This window comes from Lepidochelys kempii, chromosome 1 (assembly GCF_965140285.1).
Source record: "Lepidochelys kempii isolate rLepKem1 chromosome 1, rLepKem1.hap1, whole genome shotgun sequence".
Lineage (NCBI taxonomy): Eukaryota > Metazoa > Chordata > Testudines > Cheloniidae > Lepidochelys > Lepidochelys kempii.
In genome coordinates this window covers 32,650,584-32,671,432 of record NC_136380.1, presented here as the reverse complement: position 1 = coordinate 32,671,432, position 20,849 = coordinate 32,650,584, and the positions used below count along the sequence as shown (strand labels likewise).

Genomic DNA, 20,849 nt, shown 5'->3' with positions numbered 1-20,849 from the left:
GGGTGGCAGCAGTCCATGGGCTGGTGTATCCTCTGCACATGGAGATCAGTTCCATATGAGCTCGTTGCACATCAGTGCACTGTAGGAACCACCTAATTCTTTATTAAACAAAGGCCTCTGAAGTTACTTTAGCCAGTAGACTGGAATAGCAGCTAAGAAGTTCCACGTCTTAGTGGTGATTCCTAACTGACCCTTCGCTTGCCATCTGTGCATGCAGACACCCAGTTAGAGTGCACAGGTTTGGTATCTGCACACGTTAGGAACACACAAGCGTCTGCATGTAGCTAATTTTGAAAAATTGATGCTAGGTACCCAAGAACTCCCAAGAACTCTTTGGAGACTTGTACAACAACTAGGTACAAAAAATACATTCATTTACAGCTTTATCTATGAATTTAGTTTTTTACGGCAGTAACATAAAGGCTCCTTGAGAAGCTATGAGACCCAAAACTTCTTTTGGAATCAATTTCACACCAATGGAGATGCTAACATTTAGCAGATTAAATTCAATCTGGGCTACAATTTGACTGAAGTTCAACCCCTCCTAATGGTAATATTAGAAAACAAAAAAGTGGGTGATAATGAAGAAAGAGGGACTTTTTATTTAAGTATATCAGAAAATGAAGAATCCCTTTAGGTGACAATTTACTGCAAATACAACCCTCTGCTTTTAATTATAAATTCATATAGTGGACTAGGTTTAAAGTTCAGCCTCCATGCCATTCAGTGCTTGGCCTTTTTGTTAAGATTGCCAACATGGGTGTCAATTAACAGCAGCTGTGTAGTGGTTTTGGTGGTATAGATAGCTGTCTACTGGGACTTAGACAGAGACCACACAATTCATTTCACACACATGGAAGAGCTGTCTAATGGTAATAGCTTTTGGCCAAGACTAACCTCAACTGGATTGACCTTATTACTGATGAGGTGAAATGCTCTATTATACCATTTCCAATCTTAAAGATGTTATTAAAAGCAAACAAGGTGAATCTTGTATTCTTTTTAGCATTTCACAGTCTGGAGAAGGCCATTTCAAATCACTTGGTGGTTAGTTTCGAATAACAAGCCCCACAATGTATTTTCAATCACTTTATGCAACACAAGAACTGCTTGACAGAACATGCTGTGAAAGGAGCAAGGAAAGCACTCATTCAACAACACTGACGTCTCCTCGCTTTATTGTTACTTTTCATAGAACCACTACAAATAAGCACCCACTGTGCTTGGAGCACAGCAATTACCATTGCTTACTAATTAACAACCAGGGGAACTAAAGAACAAGACATGAACAGAGAGGTAAATAGCTAACTGTATGAATAAACTTACTATCATGGTCTGCCAGACATGGGGTATATCTTCCTTTGGGTTTGCGTGAACCTGTTGAGAGGCAAATTGCTCTTGTTCTTCTGGAAGCTGAACGGGACTGAGGCTGGGGAAGAGGAATGTTGGGGTCTGGTGCACTGTGAAATATCTATAAGTACAAAATATCACAATCAATAACTTTCATTTTCTTTAAAGCTATGATTAACAATCTGCTTATTTTACCCACTTACAGTTGCACCTGATAGGTTTGTTGTTTTTTTTAAAAAAAAGTCAATAGGAATTTTTGTACGAAACTAAAATGAAAGTTCACTGAAGATAGATTTTTGTTTTAATTTTGCAACCTAAGAACTAGAGCACTGGATTAGTGCATCACAACATGCAAGTGAAACTGACAGATACAAGACTATAAAAAAACGAACTGAACTAGTTTACTTTCAGTGTTCATATTAAAAGAAATAAAGTAACAGAGCACAAATGGTGGAAAATACAATAGATGTTTAACTTTGCTCCCATTCCAATAACCCAGTGTACTACTGGTAACAAGGTCAGAGAGTTGGATTTTCAAAAATCATGATTTTTCACCTGAAAATGCCCTTTGGTCAAGTGCTAACATTGGATGGTGTAAGGGAAAAGCTGGGGGCAGGGTCATAGTCCTGTGTTGGCTCAGCCTGCTTCTAGCCAAGAGGAGGGACAACACTTTCCAGTGAGATTCTGGCCAGCTCCTGCACAAGGCTGGGTGGCTGCTCCTTGTGCTTACGCCTTTCATATCCCTATAACAGTTGGCCAGAATATGGCCCACAGGTTTGATTAAGAAGGAAACATTCTATCTGAAAGTGATCTTCTATAAATACAGCAGACTCTTTTCTTATTTGTAGGAATTGGCTGAAGGTAGTGAATAGGAGATCCGGTAGCATGTTTAACTCCAGTTGCATCACAAATTATATTAAAGTAAAAGGTTCCAGATGAAGTTCTTTTACCTTTTCATAATGCTCTATCAAAATTTCCACTACAATATTCTGAAACTTAATGTTCATCACAGCAGCCACGGTTTCCTCCTGTGCTCTCATTAGAGTTGGCCCAAAGATAACACCAAGGTTGGAGATGGTCATGAGATTTTGCGGACTGTGTAATGAAACCCTGCAAAGGAATTTTTTTAAAAAAGGGTAATTAAACATTCCCTAAATATTGCGCTTATTTCCCATACTAATAAAGCATCTGACACCACAGAAGTGGACTTTTTTTTTCTTCACGCTCAAGTTTCCCTTTTGAAAATAATTTTAAACTTGAATGTGAAAACTTTGCCCAACAAGCTAGAAAATATCGTTTTTTCTTATTGCAAAGCATGACCACCACATGAATTGCACATAAATGATTCACACAGTAGTGATGATGCAGATAGGCCAATGCAGATCACATTAGCAGGTGGATAAAGACAACTATGCTGGACAGAGATTAAAACTTGGTCTGAACATCCAAGAGAGCAACTGTGCAGTTACTTTAGCGACCACAGTAGTTTTCCAAACAGCGAATGTTCAGACACAAATGTATGTATCTATATAAGGCACTGATATGGGCATTGCCACAGAATACCAGTGGAGACAGTAACTCCATTTATGACAGCGTCATTTGTTGGGAATAGTGTCCCATGAATGCAGGCTCCTGGTTGGCGAAAAACCCTGGCATCATGAACTTTCCCAGTGCAGCCCACATGAACATTCATAAATCAACCTCTGTGGTCTATGAAGGCCTGCATAACAATAGAGCAGTACCCCTTGCGGTTTATATACTCATGTGGTCCTTGAGGAAGGAAAACTATGGGCATATGAGTCTCAGTTTGGAAACCCCATTATCTCAAAACTGGCAATTACTTCAGGAGTATCTTTTATGCTGGCCACCTTGGGGTAAACCATACTGCCTGATTGTCTCTGAAACCTGCACCACCACTTTACTCAGGGTTGACTTCTCAACACCAAACTGGTTGGCAATGGACCTGTAGCAGTTTGGGGTAGCCAGCTTCCGGATGGTTATAGCAACCTTCTCTAAGCAAGGATGCCCTTATGCATGTGTCTTTATGCCGGAGGTTCAGAGTAAGCTGCTCATAAAGCTGCAGAAATGTAGTTTTCTTCAGGATAAAGGTCTGGACCCACTGCTGGTCATCCCAGGTCTGCATGGTGATATGATCCCAACAGTTTGTGCCTGGGGCCCTGCTCCAGAAGTGCCAGTCCATGTAGGGGACATCAGCGGCTATACCAAGTATTATGAGCAGCATCAGCCAGTGCAAATCTGCCATGCCTGGGGCCTCCTCCTCTGCCTCCACTTTCTCCTACTCTATTAGGTGCCTTTGGTGGGTCAGAAAATGCCACCAAAATGTCCACCAGCATCTCATGGAAGCTCTGCCAGTTTTCTGACACAGAAGTGAAAGAGAAGATCTTCAAAGGGCGCCTCCCTCCGTGTTGCTGGCTCTGGTAGTTGGTGCATAGACCAAAATGGCTGCTCGCCAGGCTATACTGGTGGGCTGTTCAAACTTCCTGTAACATGCAGGGTGGGCAGTAAAGATTTCCCACAGAGCACCATGGTCAAAGGGCTAGAGCGGCCACATTTTAGGAGGGTGCTAGAGAGTCCGTTATATGGTTGGTTTGACTTGGGTCTGCATGCTGCAGTGTGGATGCTAGAGCATCAGGATTGAGCCTGGGTTAGAAAATTCTTAAACTAGGGTTGACAAACAATATAGATGTTCAAGCCCTAGGTTCTCTAACCCAGGGTCAGTTGACTTGCGTCCCACTAACCTGGGGCTTACACTGTAGTGCAGATTTAACCAGGAAGACCAGGGGGTTGAAAAAACAGCTCCAAAGCGACCAGAGGAGCTAGCAAACAGGGGACTTTTGTGAGGGAGTGAGAGACATTCCTTCCATTCTGCTCTCAAGCAGAGAGACCCCCGCAACAGAGCGAAAAAACCCAAGTCAAGGGTTTGGCTTCAGTGAGAGTTCAGTAGCAAGGAGAGGAGGCTGAGGGGCTATAACCTAACCATTAGAAGGTGCCAGAAAACTCCCTAGCAAAGAAACACACAGGAAAGAGAGAGAAAACAAAACCAATACTCCTATCAAGCATGCTCTAAACTTAGTCCAATAATAACTCCCCCCCAAAACAACAAAAAAATAACCAAGCAATCAAATATCAATACACCTAACAAACATACTCTAAATTTAGGCCAGAAACCACCCCCCCCCACAATTCCCCCCTCCCGCTAAAAAAAATCCCAACTCCTAAAACCCTCTGCAAGAGTAAAAAGGATGCGGGCAGAGCGGGGGCTCAAGAGGCAATTACAGACCAGTAAGCCTAACTTCAGTACCAGGCAAATTGGTTGAAACTAAAGTAAAGAATACAGTTATCAAACACACAGATGAACACAATATGTTGGGGAAGAGTTAACACAGTCTTTGTAAAGGGAAATCATGCTTCACCAATCTATTACAATTCTTTCAGGGTGTCACCAACTTTGTGGAGAAGGGTGATTTAGTGAATACAGTGTATTTGGACTTGAAATTCAGAAAGCCTTTGACAAGGCCCCTCACCAAAGCTCTTAAGCAAACTAAGGAATCACAGATTAAAAAGAAAGGTCCTCTCATGTATCAGTGACTAGTTAAAAGACAGGAAACAAAGGGTAGGAATAAATGGTCAGTTTCACAATGGAGAGAGAGAAATAATGGGGTTCCCCCAAGGATCTGTACTGCGTCTCCGCTATTCAACATATTCATAAATGATCTAGGAAAGGGGATAAACAGTGAGATGGCAAAGTTTTCAGATGATAGAAAATTATTTAAGATAGTTAAGTCCAAAGCTGACCGCAAAGAGTTACAAACTCTTTCTCACTACACTACACTAGGTGATAGGATTGGATTGTGATGCAAGTATGGGATGATGCGCAGTGGCTTCAGAACGTTCAGATTCGCAAAGCCACCTTCCTTGAACTGTGTGAGGAGTTTGCCCCCCGCCCTGCAGTGCAAAGACACCAAAATGAGAGCTGCTCTCATGGTGGAAAAGCATGTGGTGATCAGTGTGTGGAAGCTAGCAACTTTTGGAGTTGTAAAGTCGATCATTGGGGCTGCAGTGATGCAAGCGTGCAGGGCCATTAATCACCTTCTGCTATGAAGGACTGTGACTCTGGGCAATGTGCAGGAAATAGTGGATGGCTTTGAGGTGGATGAGGCTTTCTTCCGGCAGCTCACAGAAGCTACTAGATCGCACGCCCTGGTTCTCATGGGTGACTTTAATTTTCCTGATATCTGCTGGGAGAACAATACAGCGGTGCATAGACAATCCAGGAAGTTTTTGGAAAGTCTGGGGGACAATTTCCTGGTGCAAGTGCTGGAGGAGCCAACTAGTGGGGGGGAGCTTTTCTTGACCTGCTGCTCACAAACCGGGAAGAATTAGTAGGGGAAGCAAAAGTGGATGGGAATCTGGGAGGCAGTGACCATGAGTTGGTTGAGTTCAGGATCCTGACACAGGGAAGAAAGGTAAGCAGCAGGATACGGACCCTGGACTTCAGGAAAGCAGACTTCGACTCCCTCAGGGAACGGATGGGTAGGATCCCCTGGGGGACTAACATGAAGGGGAAAGGAGTCCAGGAGAGCTGGCTGTATTTCAAGGAATCCCTGTTGAGGTTACAGGGACAAACCATCCCGATGTGTCGAAAGAATAGTAAATATAGCAGGCGACCAGCTTGGCTTAACGGTGAAATCCTAGCGGATCTTAAACATAAAAAAGAAGCTTACAAGAAGTGGAAGGTTGGACATATGACCAGGGAAGAGTATAAAAATATTGCTTAGGCATGTAGGAATGAAATCAGGAGGGCCAAATCGCACCTGGAGCTGCAGCTAGCGAGAGATGTCAAGAGTAACAAGAAGGGTTTCTTCAGGTATGTTGGCAACAAGAAGAAAGCCAAGGAAAGTGTGGGCCCCTTAATGAATGAGGGAGGCAACCTAGTGACAGAGGATGTGGAAAAAGCTAATGTACTCAATGCTTCTTTTGCCTCTGTCTTCACTAACAAGGTCAGCTCCCAGACTGCTGCGCTGGGCATCACAACATGGGGAATAGATGGCCAGCCCTCTGTGGAGATAGAGGTGGTTAGGGACTATTTAGAAAAGCTGGACGTGCACAAGTCCATGAGGCCGGACGAGTTGCATCCAAGAGTGCTAAAGGAATTGGCGGCTGTGATTGCAGAGCCATTGGCCATTATCTTTGAAAACTCGTGGCGAACGGGGGAAGTCCCGGATGACTGGAAAAAGGCTAATGTAGTGCCAATCTTTAAAAAAGGGAAGAAGGAGGATCCTGGGAACTACAGGCCAGTCAGCCTCACCTCAGTCCCTGGAAAAATCATGGAGCAGGTCCTCAAAGAATCAATCCTGAAGCACTTACATGTGAGGAAAGTGATCAGGAACAGTCAGCATGGATTCACCAAGGGAAGGTCATGCCTGACTAATCTAATCGCCTTCTATGATGAGATTACTGGTTCTGTGGATGAAGGGAAAGCAGTGGATGTATTGTTTCTTGACTTTAGCAAAGCTTTTGACACGGTCTCCCACAGTATTCTTATCAGCAAGTTAAAGAAATATGGGCTGGATGAATGCAGTATAAGGTGGGTAGAAAGTTGGCTAGATTGTCGGGCGCAACGGGTAGTAATCAATGGCTCCATGTCTAGAGGATGGTGTGGATTGCACTCTCAGCAAATTTGCGGATGATACTAAACTGGGAGGAGTGGTAGATACGCTGGAGGGCAGGGATAGGATACAGAGGGACCTAGACAAATTGGAGGATTGGGCCAAAAGAAATCTAATGAGGTTCAATAAGGATAAGTGCAGGGTCCTGCACTTAGGACGGAAGAACCCAATGCACAGCTACAGACTAGGGACCGAATGGCTAGGCAGCAGTTCTGCGGAAAAGGACCTAGGGGTGACAGTGGACGAGAAGCTGGATATGAGTCAGCAGTGTGTCCTTGTTGCCAAGAAGGCCAATGGCATTTTGGTATGTATAAGTAGGGGCATAGCGAGCAGATCGAGGGACATGATCGTCCCCCTCTATTCGACATTGGTGGTAGAAGAGGACAGGACAAGGAGTAATGGTCTCAAGTTGCAGTGGGGGAGGTTTAGGTTGGATATTAGGAAAAACTTTTTCACTAGGAGGGTGGTGAAACACTGGAATGCATTACCTAGGGAGGTGGTGGAATCTCCTTCCTTAGAATTTTTTAAGGTCAGGCTTGACAAAGCCCTGGCTGGGATGATTTAATTCGAGATTGGTCCTGCTTTTGAGCAGGGGGTTGGACTAGATGACCTCCTGAGGTCCCTTCCAACCCTGATATTCTACGATTCAATGGGATTCCCTAATTGTGGCAGGGCAATAGACGGCATGCATATCCCAATTTTGACCCTAGACCATCTTGCAATGGAGTACATCAACAAAAAAGGGCTACTTCTCTATGATATTGCTGGTGCCGGGGATCATAGTGGTCATTTCACTGACAACACAGGGTGGTCAGGGAAGGTGCATGACGCACACATGTTCAGGAACACTGGCTTGTATAGAGGGCTGCATGTAGGAACTTTCTTTCCAGACCAGAAGGTTCCAATAGGGAATATGGAAATGCCCATAGCGATCCTGAGAGACCCAGCCTACACCCTGGTTAATAAAATCTTACACCAGAAACCCTGACAATAGCAAGGAGTGCTTCAACAACAGGCACAGCATAATGTACGTTTGGCAGAGTAAAGGGTCGCTGGTGCTGCCTTTTGAGCAGCCGGACACCAGGAACATTAGAGGGGCTCAACAAGAAACTATTCGAATCAGGGAGGCAGAATTTTGATAATGAGCCACAGTAATGTGTCTTCCATAATGCATTCAACCAGGCATTGTTTAGTTGCCACCTTGAAGGACCCTTGTAATGATTCCTGCCTGAGCATGATCTGCAGATATGCTAATTTCTGTTGCAACCCTCGTGTGTGGTACACAAAGAAAGAATAATTGTATTTGTAAGAATATTTTTTTATTAAACAGCAATACACAGATTAACATTTCTTACAAGGGACCTGATCCTCTCTGAAATGAGGATTGCACAGCTGAGTGTAAGTCCAGCTCTCATTATGGTACATATTCATAGGGGTGGAGTGCAAGGGGTATTACGACGGCCTGGGAACATGTGAAGAATGTGTGTGGGGAATTTGGGCAGGGCATGGAACGCAGTTCTGTATGGGCTCCAGGGGGAGTCGAACACAGATGTGTTCTGAATGCAGTGCAGTCAGGAACCTGAGCATCTCTATTTGGTACTCCATGAGCATTATTATCCGCTCCTGCCTTATCTTATCTCCTGGGTACTGTTTTTAGTTTATTGTCTCACTCCACGCTCTGTGCTTGCTATTGGCATGATCAGATGATTGCAACACTTCCTCGTTCACCTCCTTATCTGAGGGAGGCGCTCTGCTGGTGTGTAGGAGTTGGCCCTCCAGTGCACATCTGCAGAAGCAAAAGAAACAATACACAGAGTCAGTATTGTGAGTGCACTCACAGTCTTGAATCCTAAAAGTTACACACACCTCTTTCTCACTGTCCCTTGGTAAGCACACTGCACAGCAAGAGCACTAAACCCAGTGCGTTCAGCCTGGGAGGAGGGAGAGGTGCAAGATAGGACAAAGAGTCTGGGTGGTTTCAGAAGGGGTTCAGCACAAGCGCCTAGGGACACTATTCTGAATACTGGCATCATTTTCCACAGGCAGGGGTGATCAAAGCTGAAATCATACTACCGAGGGTGACCGAAGATGCAAAGGTAAATCTCCTGCAAGCATGTGGCTTCAGACTAGATCTGTATGCTACTCGGCTGTGTGCTACTTTGGTCCCTGCAGAAGTAATTACTGATTGGTGCAGCAAAGTTTCCTACAACAGGAAAAGAAACAAAGCAGCTCTGCCAAGGAACCTTCGGCAGAGGATTGCAGAGTACCTTCAGGAAAGTTTCCTAGAGATCTCTATGGAGGATTCCTGGGAGACCTTGGTGTGCATTAACAAACTTTTTCACTGGGGTCCCACTGCATAGTTGCACACAGGAATGCAAAGCAGATGCAAACAGTACCTAGAGTAGTTAATTTCTATCCCTTCTCTGACATGCACCATGTTACAAAATAAAGGACATGTTTACCTCATGTAACCGTGCGCTTACAAAGAAAAATGTGTACTTACCAGAGCTCCCCTCTCCTACTTCAGGCACGCCAGAGGAGGACTGCTGTTGGGACTGGCTAGACCCCTCTGGAGTCAAAAAGAGGTCCTGGCTTGCCACTGGATGAGTCTGTCGTCTATCCCACATCCTTCTCCAACCCGACCTCTTTGTCATTCACTTTGTCCTCGGGGTTGACTCCACTGGCTGCTGTCTCCAGTCCCCCTGAAGTATCCACAGGGCTCTTGGCAATGGAGGTTGGGCTGCCACCAAGGCTGGTGTGCAGCTCCTTTTAAAAGTGGCATGTTTTCGGCACCGCACCAGAGCGATGGTTGGCCTCCCTTGCCTTCTGGTATGCCTTCCTCAGCTCCTTGATCTTAGCATGGCACTGCTGCATGTCCCTTTCATGCCCCTTCCCATCCATGCCACAAGCTCATAAGTGTCAAAGTTCCTACGGCTGGATCCGAGCTGAGACTACACAGCCTCCTTTCCCCACAGACCCAACAGATCCAGCAACTCTGGTGTACTCCAGGCAGGAGCACATTTGCTGTGGAAAGCCGGCATGGTCAGCTGGGAAGATGTGATGTGAGTTGTTTACTCCAAGCAAACAGGAAGTGGAGTTTCAAAAATTCCCGGGACATTAAATGGGAAGGGACGCATGCCTGTGTACCTGGCTGAAGGGCAGTGGAGTAGAAACTGCTGACGAGAGCAGTCATGATGGAGATTGTGGGATACCTCCTGGAGGCCACTTAGGCAACATAAACAAACGGAGTGTCTATACTGATAGTGCATCACTCTAACTTCATCACAAAAAGCTCTATGCTGCTCGTTGAGGTGGTTTTATTATGTCGGTGTAGCACTCCACTGTTTTGTTGATGAAACCTGCCTTTTGTTGACAAAACTGTGTAGTGCAGGCAAGGCCTGCGAGTTCTGTGTTAGAAGAAAGTGACTCTTTGTTTGATTCTTTATTACTGCCACATGAGAATAGCCAATTTACATATGCAAACATCTTGCATATCCACAAAGTTAGGCACCATTTGAAATCAAAACTGTTAATACACATTTTTTAGACCTATCCGGAAAATGTGGCCCTGAATATGACTAGATCAGGAGTTCTCAAACTTGTGGGTTGTAAGCTCTGGGGAGGTCATGAACAGTTTCAGGTGGGTCATTAGCATCATCACCTATTCTCAACCTTTCAGTTATATAAAAAAAATGTTTCTAGCTCTTATGATTGTGGAGATTACCTTGAAAATGTGATCTGAGTGTTAATGAATGCAGTGCTAGTTGCCTAAATCTACACAAAACATGAAACAATAGCTCTAAGAAGTGTAAACTGCTCTGTTAATTTCAATCAAGGTCTTATGGACTCGCCTCTGTTATTCTGCAAACATGGAATTTGGGATTTCTTCCAAAATAATCTGGAATTCAGCATTTTTGTCATGGAATTTCCTTTTGCTACAGCCAGATTCTCAACGTTATGTCTTCAGTCTCCTTGCCACACAGCCTGCACTCATCCATAGAGCCAGGCAGCAGGGTGCTTGTGACAAACCACTTCTTTCCTCCATGGATCTGCCACTTGCACCCTGAATTTTCTGTCTGGCAGACTCTGTACCACAAACACGTACTAGACTGCTTATCAGTGTTGCAGTAGCTGGCAAAGATTTCTGGAGCACAGAATCATAGGACTGGAAGGGACCAAAAGAGGTCATCTAGTCTAGTTCCCCACACTCATGGCAGGACTAAGTATTATCTAGATCACGCCTGACACGTGTTTGTCTAATCTACTCTTAAAAATTTTCCATGATGGAGATTCCACAACCTCCCTAGGCAATTTATTCAGGTGCTAAACTACCCTGACAGTTAGAAAGTTCTTCCTAATGTCCAACCTAAACCACCCTTGCTGCAATTTAAGCCCATTGCTTCTTGTCCTATCTTCAGGAGATAAGGAGAATAATTTTTCTCCCTCCTCCTTGTAACAACCTTTTATGTACTTGAAAACTTATCATGTTGCCTCTCAGTCTTCTCTTCCCTAGACTAAACAAACCCAACTTTTTCAATCTTCCCTCAAAGGTCATGTTATCTAGTCCTTTAATCAATTTTGTTGCTCTTCTCTTGCCTTTCCCAATTTGTCCACATCTTTCCTGAAATGTGGTGCCCAGAACTGGACACAATACTCAAGTTGAGGACTAATCAGCACGGAGTAGAGCAGAAGAATTACGCTGTTGACTCAGATTTAGCTTGTGTTCCACTATAACCCCCAGATTCCTTTTTGCAGTACTCCTTCCTAGGCAGTCATTTCCCATTTTGTATGTGTGCAACTGAGTGTTCCTTCCTAAGTGGAGTACTTTGCATTTGTCCTTATTGAATTTCATCCTATTTGCTTCAGACCATTTCTCCAGTTTGTCCAGATCATTTTGAATTTTAATCCTAATATCCAAAGCACTTGCAACCCCTCCCAGCTTGGTGTCGTCTGCAAACTTTCTAAGTGTACTCTCTATGCCATTATCTAAATCACTGATGAAGATATTGAACAGAACTGGACCCAGAACTTATCCCTGTAGCATATCCCACTTGATATGCCTTTCCAGCTTGCCTGTGAACCACTAATAACTACTTTCTGGGAACGGTTTTCTAACCAGTTATGCACCCACCTTATAATAGCTCCACCTAGGTTGTACTTGCCTAGTTTGCTTAAGAGAAGGTCATGCGAGACAGTATCAAAAGACTTACTAAAGTCAAGATATACCATGTCTACCGTTTCCCCCTGTCCACAAGGCTTGTTACCCTGTGAAAGAAAGCTATTACATTGGTTTAACATGATTTTTCTTGACAAATCCATGCTGACTGTTACTTATCCCCTTATTATCTTCTAGATGTTTGGAAATTGATTGCTTAATTATTTTCTCCATTATCTTTCCGGGTACTGAAGCTAAGCTGACTCATCTGTAATTCCATGGGTTGTCCTCTTTTCCCTTCTTACAGATTGGCACTATACTTGCCCTTTTCCAGTCCTCTGGAATCTCTTCTGTCTTCAACGACTGAGCTAATGGCTCGGATACCTCCTCAATCAGCTCCTTGAGTATTCTAGGATGTATTTCATCAGGCCCATATGACTTGAAAACAGATTCATAGATACTAAGGTCAGAAGGGACCATTATGATCATCTAGTCCGACCTCCTGCACAACGCAGGCCACAGAATCTCACCCACCCACTCCTGCGAAAAACCTTTCACCTATGTCTAAGCTATTGAAGTCCTCAAATCGTGATTTAAAGACTTCAAGGAGCAGATAATCCTCCAGCAAGTGACCTGTGCCCCATGCTACAGAGGAAGGCGAAAAACCTCCAGGGCCTCTTCCAATCTGACCTGGAGGAAAATTCCTTCCTGACTCCAAATATGGCAATCAGCTAAACCTGGAGCATATGGGAAAGATTCACCAGCCAGATATCCAGGAAAGAATTTTCTGTAGTAACTCAGATCCCACCCCATCTAACATCCCATCACAGGCCACTGGGCCTATTTACCATGAATATTTAAAGATCAATTAATACCAAAATCATGTTATCCCATCATACCATCTCCTCCATAAACTTATCGAGTTTAATCTTAAAGCCAGATAGATCTTTTGCCCCCACAGCTTCCCTTGGAAGGCTATTCCAAAACTTCACTCCTCTGATGGTTAGAAACCTTTGTCTAATTTCAAGTCTAAACTTCCTGGTGGCCAGTTTATATCCATTTGTTCTTGTGTCCACATTGGTACTGAGCTTAAATAATTCCTCTCCCTCTCCGGTATTTATCCCTCTGATATATTTATAGAGAACAATCATATCTCCCCTCAACCTTCTTTTAGTTAGGCTAAACAAGTCAAGCTCCTTGAGTCTCCTTTCATAAGACAAGTTTTCCATTCCTCAGATCATCCTATTAGCCCTTCTCTGTACCTGTTCCAGTTTGAATTCATCCTTCTTAAACATGGGAGACCAGAACTGCACACAGTATTCCAGGTGAGGTCTCACCAGTGCCTGTATAATGGTACTAACACCTCCTTATCTCTACTGGAAATACCTCGCCTGATGCATCCCAAGACCGCATTAGCTTTTTTCACGGCCATATCACATTGGCGGCTCATAGTCATCCCATGATCAACCAATACTCCAAGGTCCTTCTCCTCCTCCGTTACTTCTAATTGATGCATCCCCAGCTTATAACTAAAATTCTTGTTATTAATCCCTAAATGCATAACCTTACACTTCTCACTATTAAATTTCATCCTATTACTATTACTCCAGTTTACAAGGTCATCCAGACCCTCCTGTATAATATCCCGGTCCTTCTCTAAATTGGCAATACCTCCCAGCTTTGTATCATCCGCAAACTTTATTAGCACACTCCCACTTTTTGTGCCGAGGTCAGTAATAAAAAGACTAAATAAGATTGGTCCCAAAACTGATCCCTGAGGAACTCCACTGGTAACCTCCCTCCAGCCTGACAGTTCACCTTTCAGTAGGACCCGCTGTAGTCTTCCTGTTAACCAGTTCCTTATCCACCTTTCAGTTTTCATATTGATCTCCATCTTTTCCAATTTAACTAATAATTCCCCATGTGGCATGGTATCAAATGCCTTACTGAAATCTGGGAAAAATTAGATCCAATGCGTTTCCTTTGTCTAAAAAATCTGTTACTTTCTCACAGAAGATCAGGTTGGTTTGGCATGATCTACCTTTTTTTAATACCATGTTGTATTTTGTCCCATTTACCATTGACTTCAATGTCCTTAACTACTTTCTCCTTCAAAATTTTTTCCAAGACCTTGCATACTACAGATGTCAAACTAACAGGACTGTAGTTACCCGGATCACTTTTTTTTCCTTTCTTAAAAATAGGAACTATGTTAGCAATTCTCCAATCATACGGTACAACCCCTGAGTTTACAGATTCATTAAAAATTCTTGCTAATGGGCTTGCAATTTCATGTGCCAATTCCTTTAATATTCTTAGATGAAGATTATCTGGGCCCTCCGATTTAGTCCCATTAAGCTGTTCAAGTTTCGCTTCTCCCTCAGATATGGTAATATCTACCTTCATATCCTCATTCCCATTTGTCATGTTACCATTATCCCTAAGATCCTCTTTAGCCTTATTAAAGACTGAGGCAAAGTATTTGTTTAGATATTGGGCCATGCCCAGATTATCCTTGACCTCCACTCCATCCTCAGTGTTCAGCGGTCCCACTTCTTCTTTCTTTGTTTTCTTCTTATTTATATGGCTATAGAACTTTTTACTATTGGTTTTAATTCCCTTTGCAAAGTCCAACTCTACTTGACTTTTAGCCTGTCTCACTTTATCCCTACATGTTCTGACCTCAATAAGGTAGCTTTCCTTGCTGATCCCTCCCATCTTCCACTCCCTGTATGCTTTCTGCTTTTTCTTAATCACCTCTCTGAGATGCTTGCTCCTCCAGCTTGGTCTACAACTCCTGCCTATGAATTTTTTCCCCTTTCTTGGGATGCAGGCTTCCGATAGCTTCTGCAGCTTTGATTTAAAGTAATCCCAGGCCTCCTCTGCCTTTAGAGCCATAAATTCTTCACTCCAATCCACTTCCCTAACTAATTTCCTTAATTTTTGAAAGTCAGCCCTTTTGAGATCAAAAACCCTAGTTGCAGATTTATTTTTGTTAATCCTTCCGTTCAGTTTGAACTGAATTAGCTCATGATCACTTGAACCAAGATTGTCCCCTACAACCATTTCTTCTATGAGGTCCTCACTACTCACCAAAACCAAATCTAAAATGGCATCCCCTCTAGTTGGTTCAGCAACTTCTTGATGAAGGATCCATCAACTATCGCATCTAGGAAAATCTGAGCCCTATTATTATTACTAGCACTCGTCCTCCAGTCTATATCTGGGAAGTTGAAATCTCCCATGATCACGCAGTTTCCATTAGTATTTACTTCATTAAAAACATTAAAAAGGGCTCTATCTATATCCAAATTAGATCCCGGAGGTCTATAGCACACCCCAAGCACTATCCCAGGGGAGGCTCTAGTAGTTTTCTTCCTCAATGTAATTTTTGCCCAGACGGACTCTGTCTTATCCATTCCATCGCTTCTTATTTCTTTACATTCTATCTCATCATTGATATACAATGCTACTCCCCCACCTTTGCCTTTATTTCGGTCTTTCCTAAACAGCACATACCCTTTAATACCTGTAGTCCAGTCATGACAACTATTCCACCATGTTTCTGTTATCCCTATAATATCTGGTTTCACTTCATGCACCAGTAGCTCTAGTTCCTCCATTTTGTTACCTAGGCTCCTCGCATTGGTGTACAAACATCTTAATTTTTGCTGTTTGGCCTCGCTCACATTCTGTACCCTATTAGGCACGGTTATTCTACAGCCAGTATAACCTATTAGACTGGTGTCCACACTGCCCATCCTCCTTATATACATTCTCCTACCCACGGCTGTATCCTTTCTTACTTCGTTTTCTTCCGTCTCAATGCTAGAATCTGGCGTGGAGATTACCTGGACATCTGCCAACCATCTCCCCCAAATTCCTAGTTTAAAGCTCTCTTAATCAGTTGTGCCAGCCTCCATCCTAGAAGTCTATTTCCTTCCCTACTCAGATGAAGTCCATCCCGAGAGAACTGTCCTCTGTCCATGAATGCCTCCCAGTGGCCATACATCCCAAAGCCCTCCTTATAGATACATTGTCTAAGTAATTTTTAGGTTCTTTCCCTAGTTTAGTCTCTGATCCAACCTCAGTTTCATTGGCATTCAGAATGTTAGATGTCCAATCGCTACTAACCTTTTTGGTGAAAACTGAAACTAAAACATCATTTAGCACTTCTGCCATTTCCATATTTTCTGTTATTGTTCCCCCCCTCATTGAGTAATGGACTTACCCTGTCCTTGGTCTTCCTCTTGCTTCTAATGCATTTGTAGAATATTTCTGTTTTACCCTTTATGTCTCTAGCTAGTTTAATCTTGTTTTGCGCTGAGGCCTTTCTGATTTTGTCCCTGTATACTTGTGTTATTTGTTTATATTCATCCTCTTTAATTTGAACTAGTTTCCACTTTTTGTAGGACTCTTTTGCTAATGTCTGTTTTCCTGAAATCCATTATCTTTATTGCACTGTTCCCCCCGCTACCATTCCTTAGAATGATGAATGCTATCATTTTATGATCACTGTCACCCAAGCTGCCTTCCACTTTCAAATTCTCAACCAGTTCTTCCCTATTTGTCAAAATAAAATCTAGAACAGCCTCTCCCCTAGTAGCTTTCTCCACCTTCTAAAATTAAAAAAAATGTCTCCAATATATTCCAAGAATTTGTTGGATAATCTGTTCCCTGAATATGGACATAAATATGGTTATTAAAAGAAAGGAGCACTGAGCCATTTGGAGATCAAGCATCCATCTTTATGAAAGAAATCCACTCAGCCTCACCTCAGTTTCTGGAAAAACCATGGAGCAGGTCCTCAAGGAATCCATTTTGAAGCACTTGGAGGAGAGGAAGGTGATCAGGAACAGTCAACATGGATTCACCAAGGGCAAGTCATGCCCGACTAACCTGATTGCCTTGTATGATTAGATCACTGGCTCTGTGGATATGGGGAAAGCGGTGGATGTGATACACCTTGACTTTAGAAAAGCTTTTGAGATGGTCTCCCACAGTATTCTTGCCAGCAAGTTAAAGAAGTATGGGCTGGATGAATGGACTATAAGGTGGATAAGAAAGCTGGCTAGATCATCGGGGTCAACGGGTAGTGATCAACAGCTCCATGTCTAGTTGGCAGCAACTATTAAGTGGAGTGCCCCATGGGTCAGGCCTGGGGCCAGTTTTGTTCAACATCTTCATTAATGATCTGGATGATGGGATGGATTGCGCCCTCAGCAAGTTTGCAGATAACACGAAGCTGCGGGGAGAGGTAGATACGCTGGAGGGTAGGGATAGGGTCCAGAGCGACCATATTGGAGGATTGGGCCAAAAGAAATCTGATGAGGTTCAACAAAGACAAGTGCAGAGTCCTGCACTTAGGATGGAAGAATCCCATGCACTGCTACAGGCTGAGGACTGACTGGCTAAGCAGCAGTTATGCAGAAAAGAACCTGGGGATTACTGTGGACGAGAAGCTGGATATGAGTTAACAGTGTGCTCTTGTTGCCAAGAAGACTAATGGCATATTGGGTTGCATTAGTAGGAGCATTGCCAGCAGATCGAGGGAAGTGATTATTCCCCTCTATTCAACACTGGTGAGGCTACATCTGGAGTATGGCATCCAGTTTTGGGCTTCCCGCTACAGAAAGGATGTGGACAAATTGGAGAAAGTCCAGTGGAGCGTAATGAAAATGATTAGAGGTCTGGGGCACATGACTTATGAGGAGAGGCTGAGGGAAGTGGGCTTATTTAGTCTGCAGAAAAGAAGAATTGGGGGGGTATTTGATAGCAGCCTTCAACTACTTGAAGAGGGGTTCGAAAGAGGATGGAGCTAGGCTGTTTTCAGTGGTGGCAGGTGACAGAAAAAGGAGCAATAGTCTCAGCTTGCAGTGGAGGAGGTTTAGGAAAACCTGTTTCACTAGGAGGGTGATGAAGCACTGGAATGGGTTACCTAGGGAGATGGTGGAATCTCCATCCTTAGAGGTTTTTAAGGCCCAGCTTGACAAAGCCCTGACTGGAATGATTTAATTGGTGTTGGTCCTGCTTTGAGCAGGGGGTTGGACTAGATGACCTCCTGAGTTCTCTTTCAACCCTAATCTTCTATGATTCTATGAAAATCCACTGTTCTATTACATAAATATATTGTAAATATGAAAGCCCTCCAAGCATCATATATCATATCACTGCAAATAATAAGAGGTGCCAAAAGCTCATATTTTGGGAAATGTTGCTTGAACCCCGTGTCCTGTCAAAACAATTACTTCCTCCAATGTCACAGTCAGCTGATGTGATATGGTTTTCATGACACAGCTTCAGAGGCTGAGGAGAGCCAGTATTTCTCAGTACACATGGATGAAACTACAGATGTGTCTTCCTCTGACCAACTTGTAACATTTGTCCAAGATGAGTGAGAAGAATTCATATATGAGGACTGCCTCTTTTGCTGTCTCCAGATATGGGCTATGGGGTGGAAAAGACATCTTTGAAGCTTTCCAGCAATCAATTCTTGGCAGTTGGGTTGGATTGGTATTTGAACTGATAGTACTTGAGCTATGACAGGAAAACACAGTGGCCTTATGACTAGAATCTAGTTGATTCTATGCCCCACGCATTTGGGAACATTATTCAATTCACAGGGACACTGTAGTGGCAAAGAGGATGTCAGTGGAATTGCAGAAGGTACTTGATGAGTCTATAAAGTTGTGAACTTTATTAAAATTAAGCCCACTGCATGCCTCTTTGCTATTTTACATAACGGAGCAGACACTCAACATTGACAGCTCTTCTTTCACTCTGAAGTTTACTGGCTTTCTTGGAGTAAATTTTGAATTACTTGTCTGAGCTCAGAGAAGACATAAGGGTTTTCCATCGTGAATGTGGCTCTTCCTTTGCAGAATACTTCCCTGATCAGCATAGGCTTGCTCTGAATGCTTTTTTCCAGAGGCAGAATATAACTTAGGTTATTAACCTGAGGGTTGTGAACAGGGGGTTGGGGATCCTGGTATGGCCCACTGATCTTCTTCTTCAACGCTTAGCCAGTTAGTCGGCTGTAGTGATTGTTTGCCATTTGGTCCATTCCTGTGAAACGACAAAGGCTTGATGGCCTGAGAGTCCAACATCAGATTTAACCCACATTAAATGAAAACGTGGCATGCATTACATATCTTACTAAAATCAAAATACACTGCAATATGACTACTGTATTTGTTTATCCACAAAGACCCCAAATCCTGCACTGACTTATGCCCATGCTTGACTATGCACTGAACACAATGGGATTACTCAAATGCGCTAAATCAAGTAAAAGTGTAAATCTTTGTAGGATAGGGGCCTCAGAGCCATGAAATATCTTTCTAAAAAAAACATGCTCTAGAGATCAGTCACAAGATATGGGATTGATGTAGGAATTCATAGAATATCAGGGTGAGAAGGGACCTCAGGAGGTCATCTAGTCCAAGCCCCTGCTCAAAGCAGGAACAATCCCCAACTAAATCACCCCAGCCAGGACTTTGTCAAGCCTGACCTTAAAAACCTCAAAGGAAGGAGATTCCACCACCTCTCTAGATAACGCATTCCAGTGCTTCACCACCCTCCTAGTGAAAAAGTTTTTCCTATGATCCAACTTAAACCTCCCACACTGCAACTTAAGACCATTACTCCTTCTTCTGTCATCTGCTACCACTGAGAACAGTGTAGATCCATCCTCTTTGGAACCCCCTTTCAGATAGTTGAAAGCAGCTATCAAATCCCTCCTCATTCTTCTCTACCACAGACTAAACAATCACAGTTCCCTCAGCCTCTCCTCATAAATCATGTGTTCCAGTCCCCTAATCATTTTTGTTGCCCTCTGCTGAACGCTTTCCAATTTTTTCACATCCTTCTTGTAGTGTGGGGCCCAAACCTGGACACAGTACTCCAGATGAGGCCTCACCAATGTCGAAGAGAGGGAAATGATCACGTCCCTCGATCTGCTGGCAATGCTCCTACTTATACAGCCCAAAATGCCGTTATCCTTCTTGGCAACAAGGGCACATTATTGACTCATATACAGCTTCTCGTCCACTGTAACCCTTAAGTCCTTTTCTGCAGAACTGCTGCCTAGCCGCTCGGTCCCTAGTCTGTAGCATAGAATCATAGAATCATAGAATATCAGGGTTGGAAGGGACCCCAGAAGGTCATCTAGTCCAACCCCCTGCTCAAAGCAGGACCAATTCCCAGTTAAATCATCCCAGCCAGGGCTTTGTCAAGCCTGACCTTAAAAACCTCTAAGGAAGGAGATTCTACCACCTCCCTAGGTAACGCATTCCAGTGTTTCACCACCCTCTTAGTGAAAAAGTTTTTCCTAATATCCAATCTAAACCTCCCCCACTGCAACTTGAGACCATTACTCCTCGTTCTGTCATCTGCTACCATTGAGAACAGTCTAGAGCCATCCTCTTTGGAACCCCCTTTCAGGTAGTTGAAAGCAGCTATCAAATCCCCCCTCATTCTTCTCTTCTGCAGGCTAAACAATCCCAGCTCCCTCAGCCTCTCCTCATAACTCATGTGTTCCAGACCCCTAATCATTTTTGTTGCCCTTCGCTGGACTCTCTCCAATTTATCCACATCCTTCTTGAAGTGTGGGGCCCAAAACTGGACACAGTACTCCAGATGAGGCCTCACCAATG

The 20,849-nt window shown here is 43.5% G+C and overlaps 2 protein-coding genes across 7 annotated transcripts in view; both read right to left on the bottom strand.

Annotated features, from left to right (window-relative positions):
- ARHGAP42 (Rho GTPase activating protein 42) overlaps nt 1-20,849 on the bottom strand; it is a 378,098-nt gene that overhangs the window by 93,959 nt on the left and 263,290 nt on the right. For all 6 annotated transcript variants that reach the window (XM_073337948.2, XM_078852354.1, XM_073337938.2 and 3 more), the window contains 2 exons: nt 2,301-2,460; nt 1,327-1,471 (listed from right to left, as the gene is read on the bottom strand). In XM_073337948.2, the coding sequence (XP_073194049.1) occupies nt 1,327-1,471; nt 2,301-2,460 (305 nt within the window). The remainder of the gene's footprint in view (nt 1-1,326; nt 1,472-2,300; nt 2,461-20,849) is intronic.
- LOC140909189 (uncharacterized) lies at nt 8,380-16,984 on the bottom strand. The gene is made up of 2 exons (XM_073337905.2): nt 9,544-16,984; nt 8,380-8,826 (listed from the first exon to the last, which is right to left on the bottom strand). The coding sequence occupies exon 1, from the start codon at nt 15,259-15,261 to the stop codon at nt 14,233-14,235; it is 1,029 nt and encodes a 342-aa protein (XP_073194006.1). The 5' UTR covers nt 15,262-16,984; the 3' UTR covers nt 8,380-8,826; nt 9,544-14,232.

Bases quoted from the DNA above. Each gene is read 5' to 3' on its own strand.
- LOC140909189 (XM_073337905.2), bottom strand. From the start codon at position 15,261: ATGGTTGTAGGGGACAATCTTGGTTCAAGTGATCATGAGCTAATTCAG.